The sequence below is a fragment of the Drosophila persimilis genome, unplaced genomic scaffold (assembly GCF_003286085.1).
Source record: "Drosophila persimilis strain 14011-0111.01,24,50 unplaced genomic scaffold, DperRS2 tig00000191-arrow-pilon, whole genome shotgun sequence".
Classification (NCBI taxonomy): Eukaryota; Metazoa; Arthropoda; class Insecta; order Diptera; family Drosophilidae; genus Drosophila; species Drosophila persimilis.
Genome location: NW_020825298.1, coordinates 11954071 through 11969476, shown reverse-complemented (window position 1 = coordinate 11969476; position 15406 = coordinate 11954071). Strand labels below are relative to the sequence as shown.

At 51.5% G+C, this 15406-nt stretch overlaps 5 protein-coding genes across 5 annotated transcripts; 2 read left to right on the top strand and 3 right to left on the bottom strand.

The window, feature by feature from the left end:
• Positions 1-4608: 4608 nt before the first annotated feature.
• LOC6589587 (homeobox protein OTX1 B) lies at positions 4609-6438 on the bottom strand. The gene is made up of 3 exons (XM_026988527.1): positions 5945-6438; positions 5598-5866; positions 4609-5526 (listed from the first exon to the last, which is right to left on the bottom strand). The coding sequence occupies exons 1-3, from the start codon at positions 5983-5985 to the stop codon at positions 4658-4660; spliced, it is 1179 nt and encodes a 392-aa protein (XP_026844328.1). The 5' UTR covers positions 5986-6438; the 3' UTR covers positions 4609-4657.
• Positions 6439-7450: 1012 nt separating this feature from the next.
• Positions 7451-8220, top strand: LOC6589588. Its single transcript, XM_002014525.2, has 3 exons — positions 7451-7468; positions 7536-7865; positions 7927-8220. Exons 1-3 carry the CDS (start codon positions 7460-7462, stop codon positions 8179-8181), a joined length of 594 nt encoding a protein of 197 aa, XP_002014561.1. The 5' UTR covers positions 7451-7459; the 3' UTR covers positions 8182-8220.
• An 18-nt stretch (positions 8221-8238) lies between these two features.
• LOC6589589 lies at positions 8239-9456 on the bottom strand. The gene is made up of 3 exons (XM_002014526.2): positions 9311-9456; positions 8926-9236; positions 8239-8865 (listed from the first exon to the last, which is right to left on the bottom strand). Exons 1-3 carry the CDS (start codon positions 9366-9368, stop codon positions 8773-8775), a joined length of 462 nt encoding a protein of 153 aa, XP_002014562.1. The 5' UTR covers positions 9369-9456; the 3' UTR covers positions 8239-8772.
• Positions 9457-9801: 345 nt separating this feature from the next.
• On the top strand, positions 9802-11041 carry LOC6589590 (inositol polyphosphate multikinase). Its single transcript, XM_002014527.2, has one exon. It carries the CDS (start codon positions 9901-9903, stop codon positions 10906-10908), a length of 1008 nt encoding a protein of 335 aa, XP_002014563.1. The 5' UTR covers positions 9802-9900; the 3' UTR covers positions 10909-11041.
• LOC6589591 (splicing factor 3B subunit 1) lies at positions 10945-15394 on the bottom strand. The gene is made up of 3 exons (XM_026988518.1): positions 15333-15394; positions 14469-15160; positions 10945-14413 (listed from the first exon to the last, which is right to left on the bottom strand). The coding sequence occupies exons 1-3, from the start codon at positions 15358-15360 to the stop codon at positions 11111-11113; spliced, it is 4023 nt and encodes a 1340-aa protein (XP_026844319.1). The 5' UTR covers positions 15361-15394; the 3' UTR covers positions 10945-11110.
• Between the last annotated feature and the right edge of the window lie 12 nt (positions 15395-15406).

Sequence of the window (15406 nt, the reverse complement as noted above, 5' to 3'; positions counted from 1 at the left end):
TAGACTTGAGGTGCTTACGTGCTTATAGCGGGATTTTAGAAAAGGGTTAGAAAGGAAATCAGAATGACAACCGACAAGAAGGTGGCTGGATATCAACTGAGCCTGTCTTGAGTAAATAGCATCCAAGCAAGCAGATACCACGAAGAGATTTCAAGACACATTGATGACATTTGAATCTTCAGCATATCGACCATTCGACTATACTTTTCTGTCAGTGCACTTTTTCGACTAGGTTGACTTGTTAAAGCACCTTCTCCTCCCTCTGCAATCATAAATTTCACTGACAAATTGTCCTGTTGCCAAATGCCTTGGACTCTGTGTCGTTGTGTCCCTTTCTACTTGTTTTTTTCATTCACTTTTTTTGCTGGTTGTTTTGTCTTTTTGGCAAAGTTTCCATCTTGTTATTTTCCATTTGTCCTTTGGAGAGGAGCACAGACCCAGAGAGCGAGAGAAAACGACTCCACCAATCAATGGACAAAAATTCTAATTCAAATTTATTCCATCTTTCGATTTGAGTCGAGGCTCTGGCTCTCCTTTACCCCTATCCACAATATCTCCCCTTTTTGCCGCCATTTTCTCTGTTGGCCATTTGCCTTTTGTGCCCTGTCATTGCCCTGTTTGCCTGTGTATTTGGATAGGCCGATGCCTATGCCTACATATACCCCCACCATTCTATCCCATCCTTATTCCCTTCCTTATGATATGATCTCGAATTACTAGCCGCAATCTGCAATCCCCGAATCATCGAATCCCGGGGATCGGGCCTAGTTACTGGTCCTCTGTTTGCACTCCGTTAATAGTTCGTGTAAAAATCTACAAATATTTGCACTCTATTAATTTTTCTGATTTCCTTTCTTTCTTTCTTTTTTTTTCTGGGTTCCCATTCTCGTATTTCTTTTGTTTTTCTAGTGCACGCTTCGCATAATTTTTTTGTCGTCGTACAACACGAAATTTAATATACACTTCCCCATCCATTTGCCCCTTCCCTTTACTTCCCTCATATTTACACGCAGGACAAACAGAGCAAAAGTTTTTCTCTCTTTTTAAAATAAAAATTATACATTTAAGCGTTAAGTACAGTACGGCACAAAGCTGTAAGGTTCTGAATAATACTCGAAGAACGTAGAAAAAAAAGGGTTTGAATCGAAAGAAAATGTTTAGAGGGTCTTGAAATCGAGATTCTATTGATTATGTTATGGAATCGATCACAATATGCCATCGATTGGAATAAATTGACTTGATTATGACCAAAAATTCGATAAGATTTATCAGAAAATTCATTAGTTTATTCCTTTTCTGTGGAATCTTTATAGAAGTAATTCGTATATGTAGAATTATTATTGCTATCCTTTCTACTCGGTAGTATTCATTTCGATTTATTTGGTAAATAAATCGATCCTTGTTAAGGGGATTGGATTTTATCTCGATTACAATTCTTTATCGTCGACCCTTAATGGATAAATGCAAGTAAATGATTTCATTCCACAGACTTTTCATGTTACTTTATCACTCTGTCATTTCGGGCCTATACTTTTGAAACGCACTGTATATATAAGTACGTACAGTACATATGTAATGTATATGCATACACATTTTTCATATATATTTTTTTGTCCGACCAATTTTTGACGCGTTTGTGTGTGTGTGTGTGTGGCACATGCAATATTTACCCATTAAATTTGCCTTTAATTAAATGTACCCCCCTCCACTTTTCCTGCTTCATGCTCTCTCCCTCTGTTACACCTTTTTTCCGACTTTTTCCGGATCCGAAAAGGGATATGGCGGGCGAGGAAAGGCAGAGTAGGGGCCGACATTTCGTTTGTTGAAATAAAAATATTGTTAATTGCAATTTATTCACATGAACACCTCCTCTGGGATCGAAACGGAAACGGAAATGGCAGCAGCAGCAGGCGGAGGAGAGGAGGGGGAGTGGAAAACGGAAGGAGTAATTTTCAGTCAAATTCGATTTTAATATTTCATTATTTAATATTGTCCCCGGCCGGAGGTAGGGGATCGAATGCATATGCATAATGAATAACTCATTTGGAATCCAATGGAGAGACTCATGAATGCTGCCACGGGTTCTGCACGACCCCTCCCTCCCTCCTTCCTCCCATGACTAATGTGAAATGCTTTTGGGGAATGGATTGGGGATAAATGTGGAATTATAAGGAACATTTGAGCAATATTCGATGTTTTATAGGTCGTTATACACAAGGATTTCAAAAGGAGGAAGACGAAAGGATGTAGCATATTAAGCACAGGCAATATGCATACATGCCACAGATCCTTCAGTAAATAGTAGAGCAGTACATTCTCCTAGTTAAGAAAGAATAATCCTTGGTAACAGGGCAACGGTTTCCAGGGTACTCGACACCTCATCACTCAGATCAAAGACCATCCGACTGGCCGGTTGACCCATGCTATTGGCCCCGAGGGCAGGACCTGGTCTGGTCGGTAGATTAGCAGGCGGAGCAGGTGAGTTTAATCCATAAAATGTGCGATTATTGCGTTTATGCGGCCCGGGGCGCATTCGATATAAAATATAAACAAACGTTAGAGAAATTACAGCACAAAAGCCGAGCAAGGAGCAGGAAGGACGCCGTGTCCTTATGCCGAACGTACGCACACACATGTTCCGTGCTCTGCCCTTCTCTGCTCTCCGCTCTCCGCTCTCTCCTGTCTTCCCTTATTTGACTATCGATTAAAGTTTGTGGTCCTTGCGCACACAGTACCCCGGGGTCGAGTGCTCGAAATAATACCGAAGAAAAGATTTTCGATTAATTTTAAATGTGACAGGACAAGCAGAAGGAGCAGGAGCGGGCTGGTTGGTAATGGGAATGGGTGACAGCCCCTTGGAATGCAGGAATACCAAAAAAGTATCCTGTGCGCTTCGGTGCGTCCTCCTCATAACGTGAGGATTATCCAATGGCAACCAGACGGATGCCGGATATCAACCCCTGTCCGGGAATAATGAACTTTTTTCGGACCAGTGTTGTCTGGGGCGTGGTATCTTTGCGGCCAGTCCACCCGCTGGGGCATCCACCTCAGACGTCAATTAGCTCATTGTCATCGCAAAATGGCTGACAGCACTGCGGCAGGAGCACAGGAGGATACGGATGTGGATGTGGATGGGCCCACGCAGAGGCAGCAGCATTAGGTGGCCCTTGGCCTCTGCAAATCCACAAGGAGCTTGCCAAGGTGTTAAGCCAGCTGAGCCGCGGCCCACCTGTGCACACCCTGCTCCTGCAGCTTTCCGTAGTGCTCTTCGCCTGTGAGCTCTGCCTCGAGCAGGATGCAGTCCGAAGAGTCCGCCGGAAGAGTGTTAGGCGTTCAAAGGACCATAACTTGATTAAATCTCTTCCAGATTTACCATTAACGGGAATGGTTTCTGGTTAAAAAAGACCACATAGAGTATGCTGCACATCTCAAGTGTTAGTGACTACATGCCGCGCTTCAATTATGGCGAAAAAAGTAAAACAAATTCAAAATTTTAGGAATATATTAGCATAGGCCTGGAGATAAATGCGTGTAACACTCAGAAGGAAGGGTTTCCGAATCCATCTAGTATATATATTCCTGAACAGCACCAATAGCCGAGTCGATTGAGCCATGTCGGAGCCGGATCACTGTAATGGCACCCTGAGGAGCATTCCTTAGTTCCTTGTTCCAAGAAATCGGGGTATCCAGACCCTAAAAAAGAGTCGCGCGGATTGTCCCAAAAGTGCGTCCGTCATATGCAATGTAAGTACAGAAACGCCCCTTGCAATGTTTTTCGCTCTGCCATCCCTCTTACAGCTATCCTTCCCCTGGCAGCTTTCGCCCCCCGTAAGCTTTGATACACAAAGCCGTGGCCAGCAACACAGACGAGGCTCCAGAGAGGAGGGTCAGGGACTCCTCCCACAGCTAAGACTGCTTAGGTCCTGCAGTAGGGCAGAGGATGAGGAGCCCCACTAATAATGGTAAGTGGAAATTACAGGCAACAGAGTATTGGCTGTGCAGCAGGGATTGCACAGAGGAGGTGGCGCAGCCAGAGAGGTACAGCAATTGTTAAAAAGCAAAGCAAATGTTATTGCCGAACAAACAGCAGTGAAACCCGAAATCCATTCAAATCGCACAATTAGTTTGCCTCTAATCCGAGCCACAAATAAGGAGAGGAGTCGGGGTGGGTGTGTTCCTTTGTTACGCACCACACACTCATGCATCATGTGCCACATGTAGGGGAATCCATAGAAGCTTCCATAGACCTGCCCCCGAAAAGGTAGTCAAGGACTCTCGACTCGCCTCGTCTCGAAATATTTCATGTTCTGTTCTTTTATATATCGGGGTGCAACCAGGGACGGGGAACAAAGGCGATAAGCAGGTGATGTACACTCGAAAAAGTTCCCTAAACATTGGTACAAATATTGCGGTTTGCTACAAAAGTTCCATCCAAAAAGGTGTTCTATAATCATCTTTGTGAATGTACTTAGATATCGACTTATTAGACTAGAACATTGACTAGAAAACAAGAATATAACTAGAACTAGAACTGGCTTCTGTCCACTCCACTCTCTCCTCCGCAACCCTGGATCATCATAGCAACATCAATTAAAATTAACATTAAGATTGGGTTTAAGATTAGTTTAACTATGCATTTGATTGGCCTAAATTGGATTCACAGGATATCGCTGGCCCCCGCCTCATGCTGATGATGATGGTGATGCTGATGCTGGTGATGATGATGATGCAGCTGCTCGACCAGGTCGGCTATGCCCTCCACTCCAATGCTCAGCGAGGGCAGCGTCTTGTCCAGCACCAGCAGGGATGGGGGCGATGATCCCTTTGAATGATCCCCGTCACTCACTTGGTGGGAGAGCAGCGAACAGGAGAGGCCACCGCCGAACGAGGCCATGCCGAGGCCACTGCTCGACCCAATCCCGTCCAGGCAGAGCGATTGGAGGCCATTGGAGTCGCCATTGGAGCTGAGGTGGGACGGAGCGTGACTCACGTAAGGAGCGATCTGCGGGAGCGGGAGCGGCGACTGCTCCATGCTGAGGATGCAGTCCGCCTTGAAGCTGTCGATGGTGAACTGGTCCACGCTGAGGAACTTCATCTCGTCGTAGGCGGAGGACCCATCAGCCATGTCCAGGTCCAGGGAGCAGGCAGCAAACTCCAGTCCCTCATGGTGGTCCTGCTCCTGCTGCTGAGAATTCTGATGCTGCTGCTGTGGCTGTTGGTGCTCATGCTGATGATGATTATGATGATGATGATGCTGCTGAGGCGGGTGCTGATGCTGCTGCTCGGACTCCATCTGCGAGTGCGGATGCGGTTCCGTCTGCTGCTGCGGCGGATAGGTGGACCACTCCATGGACAGGCCACTGCCACCCCGTTCCAGGCCCAGGTGATCGATATTCAGGTTGAGGAAGATGTTGGGCGAGAGCCGTGACGGCGACAGGGCCCCAGTTCCATAGGGCGCCTTCAGTTCGTTGTCCAGCGAATTGGATGACTGCGGCGGGGTGTCCGGCAGCAGGGTACCGCCAGCACCTATAGAGGGGATTGAGGACATTAATAGCTAGCGAGCTTGAGCAGAATCAATGGAACTGATGGATGCCTACCCAATGCACTATCCAATTGACCCAGAACCGCCGCACTATCATCGTAGGCCACATCCAGATCCAGACCTCCTTCTTTGTAGTCCCCCATGCTGCCGCCAATCTTCTCCTGTTTGCGCCACTTGGCTCTGCGGTTCTGGAACCACACCTGGACCCGAGCCTCCGTCAGATCAATGCGCACGGCCAGCTCCTCCCGAAAGAAGACATCCGGGTAGTGGGTGCGCTGGAAGGCCCGCTCCAGCTCCTGCAGTTGCAGCGTATTGAAGGTGGTTCTATGGAGAAACAAGCGAGAGTTAGAAGAGAGACTCTGTAGTAGATTCCCTGGAGGATGGAGTGTGGAGAGTGCCTACCTGTATCTTCTCTGCTTGCGCTTCATTGTGCCTTTGTCCATGCGAATCCTGAGTGGGTTCGGGATGTGGAGTCTACTAGTGTCTGCCGTGGTTCGTCCTCTCCCTTCGCTCCTTCCTTACTTCCTTCCTTCTATTGTGCCTGTCCGATGGGTCGGATCGGATCGGTCTTCAAGTGAGTCTTGACATAGTCGCAATGTGTGTTTTTCTATTTTTTAACGATTTTCGTCGACACTTTGAGGGCTTCCTGCTACCTTTTGCCACCTCTCGCTTTTCCGCCCCAACAAATTCCGCAGCGGAAAACTGTACAACAACAACAACATCAACGAGAGAGATATCCAAAGATATATCTCTACGAAGATATCCCAATTGAAAAAAGCGTATGAATAATCCACGTAGAACGGATGCTGCTGCTGTCTGCAGCTCCTCCACTGCTTACAGTTTGAGAGAACGCGGCTCTAAAACTGTGTGTGTGCGTGTCAAACTGTAGGGCGAGCGACGTTCTTTCCACGACGACGCGCATTCAACTGAGTAGGATTGCCGGAGTCCAATGCGTGCTGCCCGTCGGTGGAGAAGCCCTAAAAGTGGGGGCCCATTCGCTTGTGCACCCTACGCCCCACGCGGACTGTGGCATTGTCTGACCCGTGGCACCCGTAGTCCCCAACAGAAGTCGCTCTAGCCGAGCCTGCACCTGGACTGACCATTGTGAGAAGGGGAGAGATAGACGACAGTGCAGAGAGAGAGTGAGCTCATATCTGATGATGACGACACAAGCGGAACCAAAGGCTTTGTTCAGGATCTCCAATCAGAAGAAATTTCATATGAAATGGAACCCATTCGCACTCCGGATAGGAGTAAAATCGTTTGCATGAAAGGCGTATTTCTAGGCTTAGGGACTACGAGTTTTTTTGTGGTCTGTAGGGCAATGAGACGAGGGAACTTGAAGCGCAGAAAGCTGAATCGTTGTACGATGTCAGAGGTTATTCAGTGGTAGAAAAATCCTCCACAATTTGAATGAAAAATTCCCAGGGAAATCCAGCCAAAAACTAGCCGCACCCCCACTCAAGTGGTGGGTGGAGGAGTAGCGCCGACCACCGACCTTTTGCCTGGGCATATGTACATATGTCTGGGTCAGTGGGCTTCTTTTGGCCCCACTCCACGCTCCCACGCCACACCACTTGAGGCCTTAAAGCCATTTTCCCCATTGAAAGGCAGTGGAGTATAAATAGCCAAAGGATTCAACCCCATCCCCCAGCCACCTACCCCAGTGACCACTCTCGAGTCCAGTCCGCCTCCAGCCCATTGTTATAGTGTCAACAGTTGGGTGGTCATTGTTTCGCCATCCAGGTGACGGCCCATAATGGATGCCTCTCTTGCGCCACACATACACAAAAGGTAATCCGAGAGCCGGCTATTCTCCATTGTCCAGTGGGAAAATTCGCGCATATAAAAGAGCCGGGATTCCTTGCTGGGAGCCGCACAAGGAGTTAAGCTCTGCACAGGCACGGATCCAGGAGGATGGTCTGGGTGAGTCCAGGGAGACATCTCTCAGCTGAAGCAGCACTGCTTAAGGGGTTATTCCTTGGTTTCCCAGTTTCCCGTTTCGATAGCGGCGCTGGCGCTGCTTTGCCTGGCCAGTAGAGGAGCAGTAGGAGGCAGTCGAGGAGTCTACCCCAGCGAAGGAGGAGGCTACGAGGAGATGGAGGATCAGGAGCAAGAGCAAGAGCAGCCGGACCGCAGTACTTCCAAGATGCTCAGCGCTCTTTTCGGATTCGGCCAGAGCACGCCACATCCCACAGAGACTTCGGTGGCCATGCCCCACCAGCTGCAGCTGCCGGTGATGTACTACAACGATTTCTACGAGGATCTGCTGGCCACCAAGCGCAACGACGTCCACTCTGCCGGATGCGATTGCAAAGTTACGGTTTGTTAAGATCCCCAATCCTCCAGCGGATAGTCACAGTCTCTGTCCGTCCCTCCTCTAGAACGAACTCCTCGACCTGGGCAACCTTCACTTTCCGCGCTATCTGATGAACGCCGTGTGCGAGTCTCGTCCCGCCCAGGGCGCCAAGTGCACACACGGCTCCAACTGCAGGCCTCTCGAGTACAAGGTGAAGGTGCTGGCCCAAGGCTCGGTGCCCGATCGTGCTGCCTCCTGGCTGAACAAGGAAATGACAGCGGCCCAGTTGTGGCAGTTTAAGACGGTCACCGTCACCGCCGGTTGCTTCTGTGCCAAGTAAATGACGGGCTGTAGATGTGAAATAGTCGTATATTAATTAAAGCGCCAAAAAGACGCCAAACTGTCTTTATTGCGGTTGGAGATTCGAAGGGGAACAGATTTTTATAGCTATCTTCTAAAAATAAGGCATTTTCTCGGGTTCTAAGAATGGATTATTTAAAATACTCTAGTGTCTGTCTCGTGTACATATGATATAGGCTAATAAAAAGTGTATCAGAAATCGTAAAAAACACCTCAGAATACAAGAGGATTGTGCGAATGTAGAAATTAGAAAGGGATGTGTTAAAGATTAGGTCCTCTTGAACTTTGTAAAATACTTCTCTGTTCTTTGAGCTTATTCTCACTTTTCTTGTTTATCTTGATTAAATCTATACGTATTTCGACTCCTACCAAGTGCAACTCGATAAGAACGAAAGGTTTTTTGTATGAAATGTGTAAAATATTCGATGGGGAAATCGATTCCCCGTTGAGTCAAGGCACTTTTTCAAACTAGTAGATAAATGGACGGCAAACGGTTACAGTTCTACCTGGAGTTCTAACGTATGGAGGTTGGAACAATTGGAATGTGGGTTGAGAGAGATTCCCTGTATGGCTAAGAGCGTGGAATGAGCCAAGAGCCCACACCCAGCAGCGTCATCAGCAGGGTAAGACCCACGGCCTGGCGTTGTCCGGCAGGAGCACCACTCTGCAAGAAAGATTGGTAAGTTGGAGGTACTACTTAACCCCTTCCGAAAGGGCCACTCACAATCACAAAATAGTTGCAGCGATCGCCTGGGCAACACTCGTTGCAGGCCCAATCCTCGTACCAGATGTGGGTGCAGTAGAGCTGCATATAGCGTTTCCGCTTGGACTGGCACTGCTCCTTGGTCATGCAGCGCTTGGACACGTAGTACTGCTTGAGAGCGCCTTCGGAGAAGTAGGGTTGGCTGCCCCAACGGATCTCCGTACCACAGACATTCTCAAAGGGCTCGCAGGTCTTGATCGTGTTGAGGCACTTTTCCGTATTGCCCGTCTGGTTGGAGCACACATAGCACTCCAGGCCGGCCACAAAACTCACTAGATATCGGGGAGATTATAAAGTATTATTGAGGTGTGGCCCGTAAATCTCTAGCATACAGGTTCAGACCCACCTTGCGTGCACAGATAAACAGCAGCTAGTGCTAGCACAGCAATCTCCCAGGATTTCATCGTGGGTCGTTGTTCAATCGCAGTCTCAGTGGACAGCAGCAGCAGATAACAAATGCGGTAAATAAAGATGAATAATTGACAAACAAAAACCACTCCCAAAGCATCAGCAACAAATTAGAAGACGCGTGAGTTTTACAACCCTAGCTATTTGGTTGTTTGGCAACACTGCAATCGTGCAACAGTGCTGGCATTCATAAAATCAGCATTACGCTGAAAAATTGCTAGATATTTATTTAAAATTAATGCAATTTACGCCTCATGTAACAAATGGAGCTGTTGCATAAATATTTAGTGGGAGTTGTGCATATAAACCCCTGGGATCTGGATGGTTATTAATTCATCATTTGTAACGCAAGCAGTTTCTTGCTGACAAAAGCCAAATCTCACTGAAAACAAGCCAAAGCGCCATCACCGATTCAGCGTTAACCGCGCAACCATTTTCTGCGCTAAATTTCTCAACATTCTGTTTGCTGCTCTGTTGCTTCTGTCTGCCACCCACCGCCTGGACAGACGACCAGACACCTCACAAAACATGGCCAGAAACGATCAGAAAGCAGTGCACCTGCCCAGCCCAGCGCTGCCCGTGGGATTCCGACAGTTTGCCACACAGGTGGCCGGGCACACATTCGAGGCGACCAATGCCGCCGCCGTGGGCCTCCTGCAGGACTCCGTCGCGGGATGCGTGCTAAAGCCGCTGGGAAAGCCCGAGTGTGAGGTGCGCGAACTGAACTTTTATGAGTCATTGGCATCGGCGGCCGTAGCGTCGACGGCGGCGGGAGCCATGGCCGAAGCGAAAGCGCCAGGTGATAATGACCTTGCCGCCCTCAGTCGTCACGTCCCGCGGTTTTACGGCCATCTCAAACTGGTTGTGAATCAGCGCGAGCACACATTTGTCAGGCTGGAAGACCTCACGAGCGGCATGCAGCAGCCGTGTGTCATGGACGTGAAGATGGGACGCCGCACGTGGGACCCCATGTCCTCGCCGCACAAGCGCCAGGTGGAGGAGCAAAAGTATGTGATATGCAAGCAGAAGCTTGGCCTCTGCTTGCCCGGTTTCCTGGTCTACCTCCCCGCGGAAGAGCCCGGCAAGACTGTGGTGCTGCGTCACGGCAAGGATTACGGCAAGAGCCTGAATGTGGCTGGCTTCAGGCAGACCATGGGCATCTTTTTCAATGCCAGCACCAGCGACTCGAAGACACGAGCCGCCGGTTCCGAGATCCTGCTCAGGGAAGTGCTGCGACAACTGCAGGAGATCCTCGCCTGGTTCAAGCGCCAGCGACTGCTCCACTTCTACGCCAGCTCCCTGCTCATCTGTTACGACTATGCCCGACTCAGCTCCGAGTCCCAGCCACCGCCCTCGCCTCTGCTCAATGGCCACCATCAACATCATCAATGCTCCGAAGATCCCTCCGAGTGGATACGCGTGCGCATGATTGACTTTGCTCATGTCTATCCTGCGGAGGATGGCCAACCCGATGAGAATTACATGTTCGGACTGCAGAGCCTCATCGAGGTGGTCCGATCCATACTCTACCGATAGCCAAGACCAAGGAGCAGCCACTCCAACTACTCCAAGTAATCCACACATTTGTATTATTGCGTAAGCCAAAAGATTAGTCCACAGTAGGACCCTAAAGAAGGGAATGGGTAGAATAAAACCCGGTTTTTTACAATTTGTGTATATATTTTGTGTGTCTTCCAATCCTAGTGCTAGTGCTTGATTCCGATTCCCCGGGGATCCCTTAGAGCATATAGTCCATTTCGTATCGCTCGTACTGGTTCTTAGGATCGTTGGTGATCCGCGGATAGCCCGCAATGAGAGCATCCTGCCCCCCGATGTACAGCGAATTGTAGATCTTCCAGTAGACATCGCGTACCTTGCGGGCGGGATGGAAGAGCCCCTGGAGCGTGTACTGCAGTATCTTGATGGAGCCCAGGGAGACCCTCAGTCCGTCCACGGAGTCCATGAAAGCCTGCACCAGATGCGGTGACGTCTCGAAGATATTGGGCCACACATAGTTCAACAGATGCGTGAGGGCGTCCTCGCAGCCAAAGCCATAGACTCCCAGGGACATGTGCTTGATGGCCGAGCAGGCCGTCTGCCGATGCACCAGATCGCGGTCCATTAGGGCATCCTCCAGCAAGGGGCAGACGGCGTATATGTAGTCCTTGCCCATCTCCCCGATGTACTCGAAGAGGAAGGCCAGCGACTTGAGCACACCGTTCTGTACATTCAGCTCGGGCACCCGGTACTCGTTCATCAAAGCGGGCAGGACAGTGAAGGGGCGACAGGTCTCGGCCACAATGGCAATGGCCACGGTGGTGCAGACCCGGTTCTGGCGCTCCTGCACCTTCAGATTGTTCAGAAGCGTGGCCAGGACATCGTGGGGGCCGATGGCCTTGGCAATGTATCCGAAAGTGTTGACTGTGGCTCGTCGGATGGCCTTCTTGTGGGCCTTGAGCAGCTCCAGGAGCTCGAAACAGATGCGCATCCATTCGCGGGCAGAAACGTACTCGGGTCCGCGATCGGCAATGCGTCCCACGAGGTCGATGCAGTTCTCCTGCACTTTCTCGTGTCGGTTCTTCAGGATGGGGGTGAGGCGGGGCAAGAGATCTTTGATGGGCGGCGTCATCTTGGTCATGCCAATGACATTCACGATGGCCTTGAGGGCCCCCAGGATGCTGCCCAGCACCTCGGGATACTCCTCGCCCAGATACTCGTAGAGAACGACACCGAGATGGCCCATCAGCTTCTCCTCCTGGCAGGTCTTCATCACGACTGCGATCCTCGAGATGAGATCCGCCGCCTGCTGTCGCACCTTCGCGGACTTGTTGTTCAGCCGCCACAGGATGGTGCCGCAAATCTGCGGCAGATATGGCTTCACGCGCTTCCCCAACTGATTGACGATGGTGCCGAAGCCATTCAGCATGACCACATCCTCGGTGGTTTGCTCCTGGAAGGCGTACAGAATGCCGTCGATGAGCTGCTCCTCGAGGCGGGAATCGATGTCGGCTGCCCCCAGGTTGCCCATGATCTTCTCCACCGTTTCCATCACCATTTTGCGGTACTGCTCGTTCTCGTCCTTCAGGTCGTCCACCACTCGATTGATGATCTCCGAGGCCCCCACCTTGTTGGCTATCTCGACGGTGGTGTCCACTAGCTGGCGGTAGTTGCGTCTGTCCAGGGCCATGCGATGATTCCAGAAGAACTTGAAGAAGTGCGGCAGGATTTCCTCCTTGATGTACTGCGGCTCCACGCCGTCGGTGGCGCAACACTGCTTCACCACTTTGAGGACAATCTTCTTCATCTCCTCGTCGGGCGATTGGAACTCTCGAATGAGGATCAGCATCACCTCGCGCGTGTAGTAGTTGGCGTATTCGGCGTCCATCAGGGGAATCAGGTAGCCAATGGCCTTCAGGAAGGCGGCCAGTCCCTTGCCGCGATGCGTGCGGATGCCCTTCCACAGGGGCTTCAGCACCGAATCGAACGACTCAATGCCGTAGGGCGTGGCAGCCTCTGCGAGAGCCGCAATGGCCAGAGCCGTGATGGTGCGCACCTTCTGCTGCTCATCCACCAGCCCGTGCTCGATGATCTCCACCAGAGCCTTCAGATGCGGCAGAATGGCGCAGCCCATGAGGATTGCAATCTGCTGGACAATCTTGATGCCCGTGTGACGGGCCTGCCAGGACTTTTTGGACTTGCAAACAGCCTTCAAGAAGGGCAGCAGCGAGGGAATACCCAGAGCCGAGGCCACCACCGCGAAGGCACGAGCTGTCGTATTCCGCACGTACTCGTCGATATTGTCAATGTCCGGACGCATCGTGGAGATCATGGTTGCCAGGCCGGCGGCCTTGGCCAGATTGGAGATGATCTCTCGGCCCTCAATACGGGCATAGTGATCCTCGTCGATCAGCAGGGGTTCAATCACGACCAGGATCTTGTGTACATAGGGACGCACCAAGTCGTCCAGCTTGTAGAGCACGCGATCAATCACTTTCACGAGCAAATGACGCTCCTGATCCTCCAGCGTGGGGGACATGAGCAGCGGCAAGATCTGATTGAAGAGCGGCCCCGCACCGAACTCCCGCGCCTTGTCCGTGATCTGACGCAGGGCGGACTTGCGCATGGGCGGCGATCCGTTTTTGATAGTCAGCAGCAGTTTCATGATCTTGCGCTCCTTCAACTCCTCGGGCGACAGTGAGTCCTCGTTGACGTCCACCAGCAGCTTGTCAAAATACTGTGCATCCTCTGGCTTCATGAAGGGCAGATTCTGCCCCTTTGGCTGGTTATCCATGAATTTGGCATTCTTGTCCTCCACCTGGATGAAGAAGCCCGCCGGCGTGCCAGCGATGGGCGTGGGTGTGGCCATCAGTTTTCGCCCGGGCGTTCGCACCGGCACATAACCCGCGGGTGGAGGCAGAATCTTGTAGCCGGGCGGGAACATCTGGTCGAGCTCCTCGTCGGTGTACGGCCTGTTCCGCTCGTCGATCTCCTTCTCCCAGCGGTACGCCTGCAGCTGCTCGGGCGTCATGGCCGCCAACGCACCAGGTGTGGGCGTGGCCATGGCCATGGCTTTGACTCCCACGGGAGTGCTGCCGCCAGGTGTGAGCATCGGTGTGGCATGGCCCGGAGTGGCATGCGGCGTCATGCTGGGCGTCATATTCGGTGTCATGGCGCTGGCATTCGTCGGTGTTATAGCGGGCGTGGCATTCGACGGGGTCTCGTCCCATCTGGAGCGACGCTTGGAGGCCCCCGGAGTGGACTCGATGGAGATGCTCTCACCGCCGGCCCCGCTGCCCGTGCGATCTGGCTTGGGGGTCTCGGCCCAGCCACTGTGACCCGGAGTCTCCCGCTCTGTCTTTGGCGTCTCGTCCCAGCGGTTGCGTCGCGCCGACTTCTCGTGCCCAGGGGTCTCATGTCCCGGTGTCATGGCATGAGCCGGAGTGGCATCCCAGATCCGTGTGCCCAGTCCCGGTGTGGCTCCGGGCGTCTCGCTGCCCTTATGGCCAGGTGTCTCATCCCATCGATGATCTCCGGGTGTTTTCTGCAGGAAACAGAGATTAGAAAGTGCTCTAAAGGGATTCAGGATGTATACTCACATCTTCCCAGGTCGGCGTGGCTGCACTGCTTGGTGTGGCCGCCACTTTGGCTGGTATGAAGCTTTCGCTGACCGTCTGATCCCAGCGGCCTCGCTTGCGGGAGCTGCTATCTTTGGAGGAGCTGTCGCCATTCGAAGATGACGCTGATGCGGATGAAGATTTCACCAGAGTTCCGTCCTTGGATTTCTCCATGATGCGGCGCCGCAACTCGGTCTCCTCGCCCTTGAGCATCTGCTCCCGCATGATGTCTGTGTATGTCCGGGAGCCCACATCGGGGGTCTTGCCGCCGTCGGCAAAGGGATCGGCGCGCTCTGGCGAGATGATAATGCGACGCCTCTTCTGCCTGTACTCGTCCTCGCGATCAGCAATGGTCGGACGCCGTCGGTCCGCCAACGGATCCACATCCTCCTTGCCCTGGGTGACATCCTTCAGCACCGAGATGGGGGCGGTGTATGTGGTGCGCTTCTGGGGCACTGGGAAGCCATCGTCCTCATCCTCATCGCCCTCGTCATTGGCCGCGATCGATGTGTTGTACCCCTCATAGCGGCCCTTGCCCTTAGCGGCCTCCTCATCGTACAAATCGGTGTCGAAGAAGCCGCCGCTGTCCAACAATCCCACTCCCTCTGCTGCCGCTGTGGTCTTGGCCAGCTCCGTCTTCTTCTCCTGGATAACAGAGATTTGCGCCTCGATGTCTGAAATGGGTCACAAACGTTGATGAAATAATTGATTTTCGTGCGGGGAGAGCAGGCCAACCAAACCGGGTGCACTTGTCTGGGTCGTTTTAGGGGCTCCGCACGCAGGATTTCAGTGTTCCGATCTGCTACGACCTGAAGGATAGCTAATTAGTTGGTTTATTTGGCTCACCTTCATGTGTTCGCGGAATATTTTCCATTTTTATCAACGAATTGTGAAGACGCGTACATGAAAATTCTTGTTAG

Coding starts and splice junctions, on each gene's coding strand:
- LOC6589587 (XM_026988527.1), bottom strand. CDS start 5,985: ATGGACAAAGGCACAATGAAGCGCAAGCAGAGAAGATACAG. Junction 5,867..5,944: donor CGCAAGCAGAGAAGATACAG/GTAGGCACTCTC, acceptor GTTTCTCCATAG/AACCACCTTCAATACGCTGC. Junction 5,527..5,597: donor TCAATTGGATAGTGCATTGG/GTAGGCATCCAT, acceptor TCCCCTCTATAG/GTGCTGGCGGTACCCTGCTG.
- LOC6589588 (XM_002014525.2), top strand. Junction 7,866..7,926: donor GATGCGATTGCAAAGTTACG/GTTTGTTAAGAT, acceptor TCCCTCCTCTAG/AACGAACTCCTCGACCTGGG.
- LOC6589589 (XM_002014526.2), bottom strand. CDS start 9,368: ATGAAATCCTGGGAGATTGCTGTGCTAGCACTAGCTGCTGTTTATCTG. Junction 9,237..9,310: donor TGTTTATCTGTGCACGCAAG/GTGGGTCTGAAC, acceptor CCCGATATCTAG/TGAGTTTTGTGGCCGGCCTG. Junction 8,866..8,925: donor GCTGCAACTATTTTGTGATT/GTGAGTGGCCCT, acceptor TCTTTCTTGCAG/AGTGGTGCTCCTGCCGGACA.
- LOC6589590 (XM_002014527.2), top strand. CDS start 9,901: ATGGCCAGAAACGATCAGAAAGCAGTGCACCTGCCCAGCCCAGCGCTG.
- LOC6589591 (XM_026988518.1), bottom strand. CDS start 15,360: ATGGAAAATATTCCGCGAACACATGAAG. Junction 15,161..15,332: donor TATTCCGCGAACACATGAAG/GTGAGCCAAATA, acceptor GACCCATTTCAG/ACATCGAGGCGCAAATCTCT. Junction 14,414..14,468: donor CCACGCCGACCTGGGAAGAT/GTGAGTATACAT, acceptor TGTTTCCTGCAG/AAAACACCCGGAGATCATCG.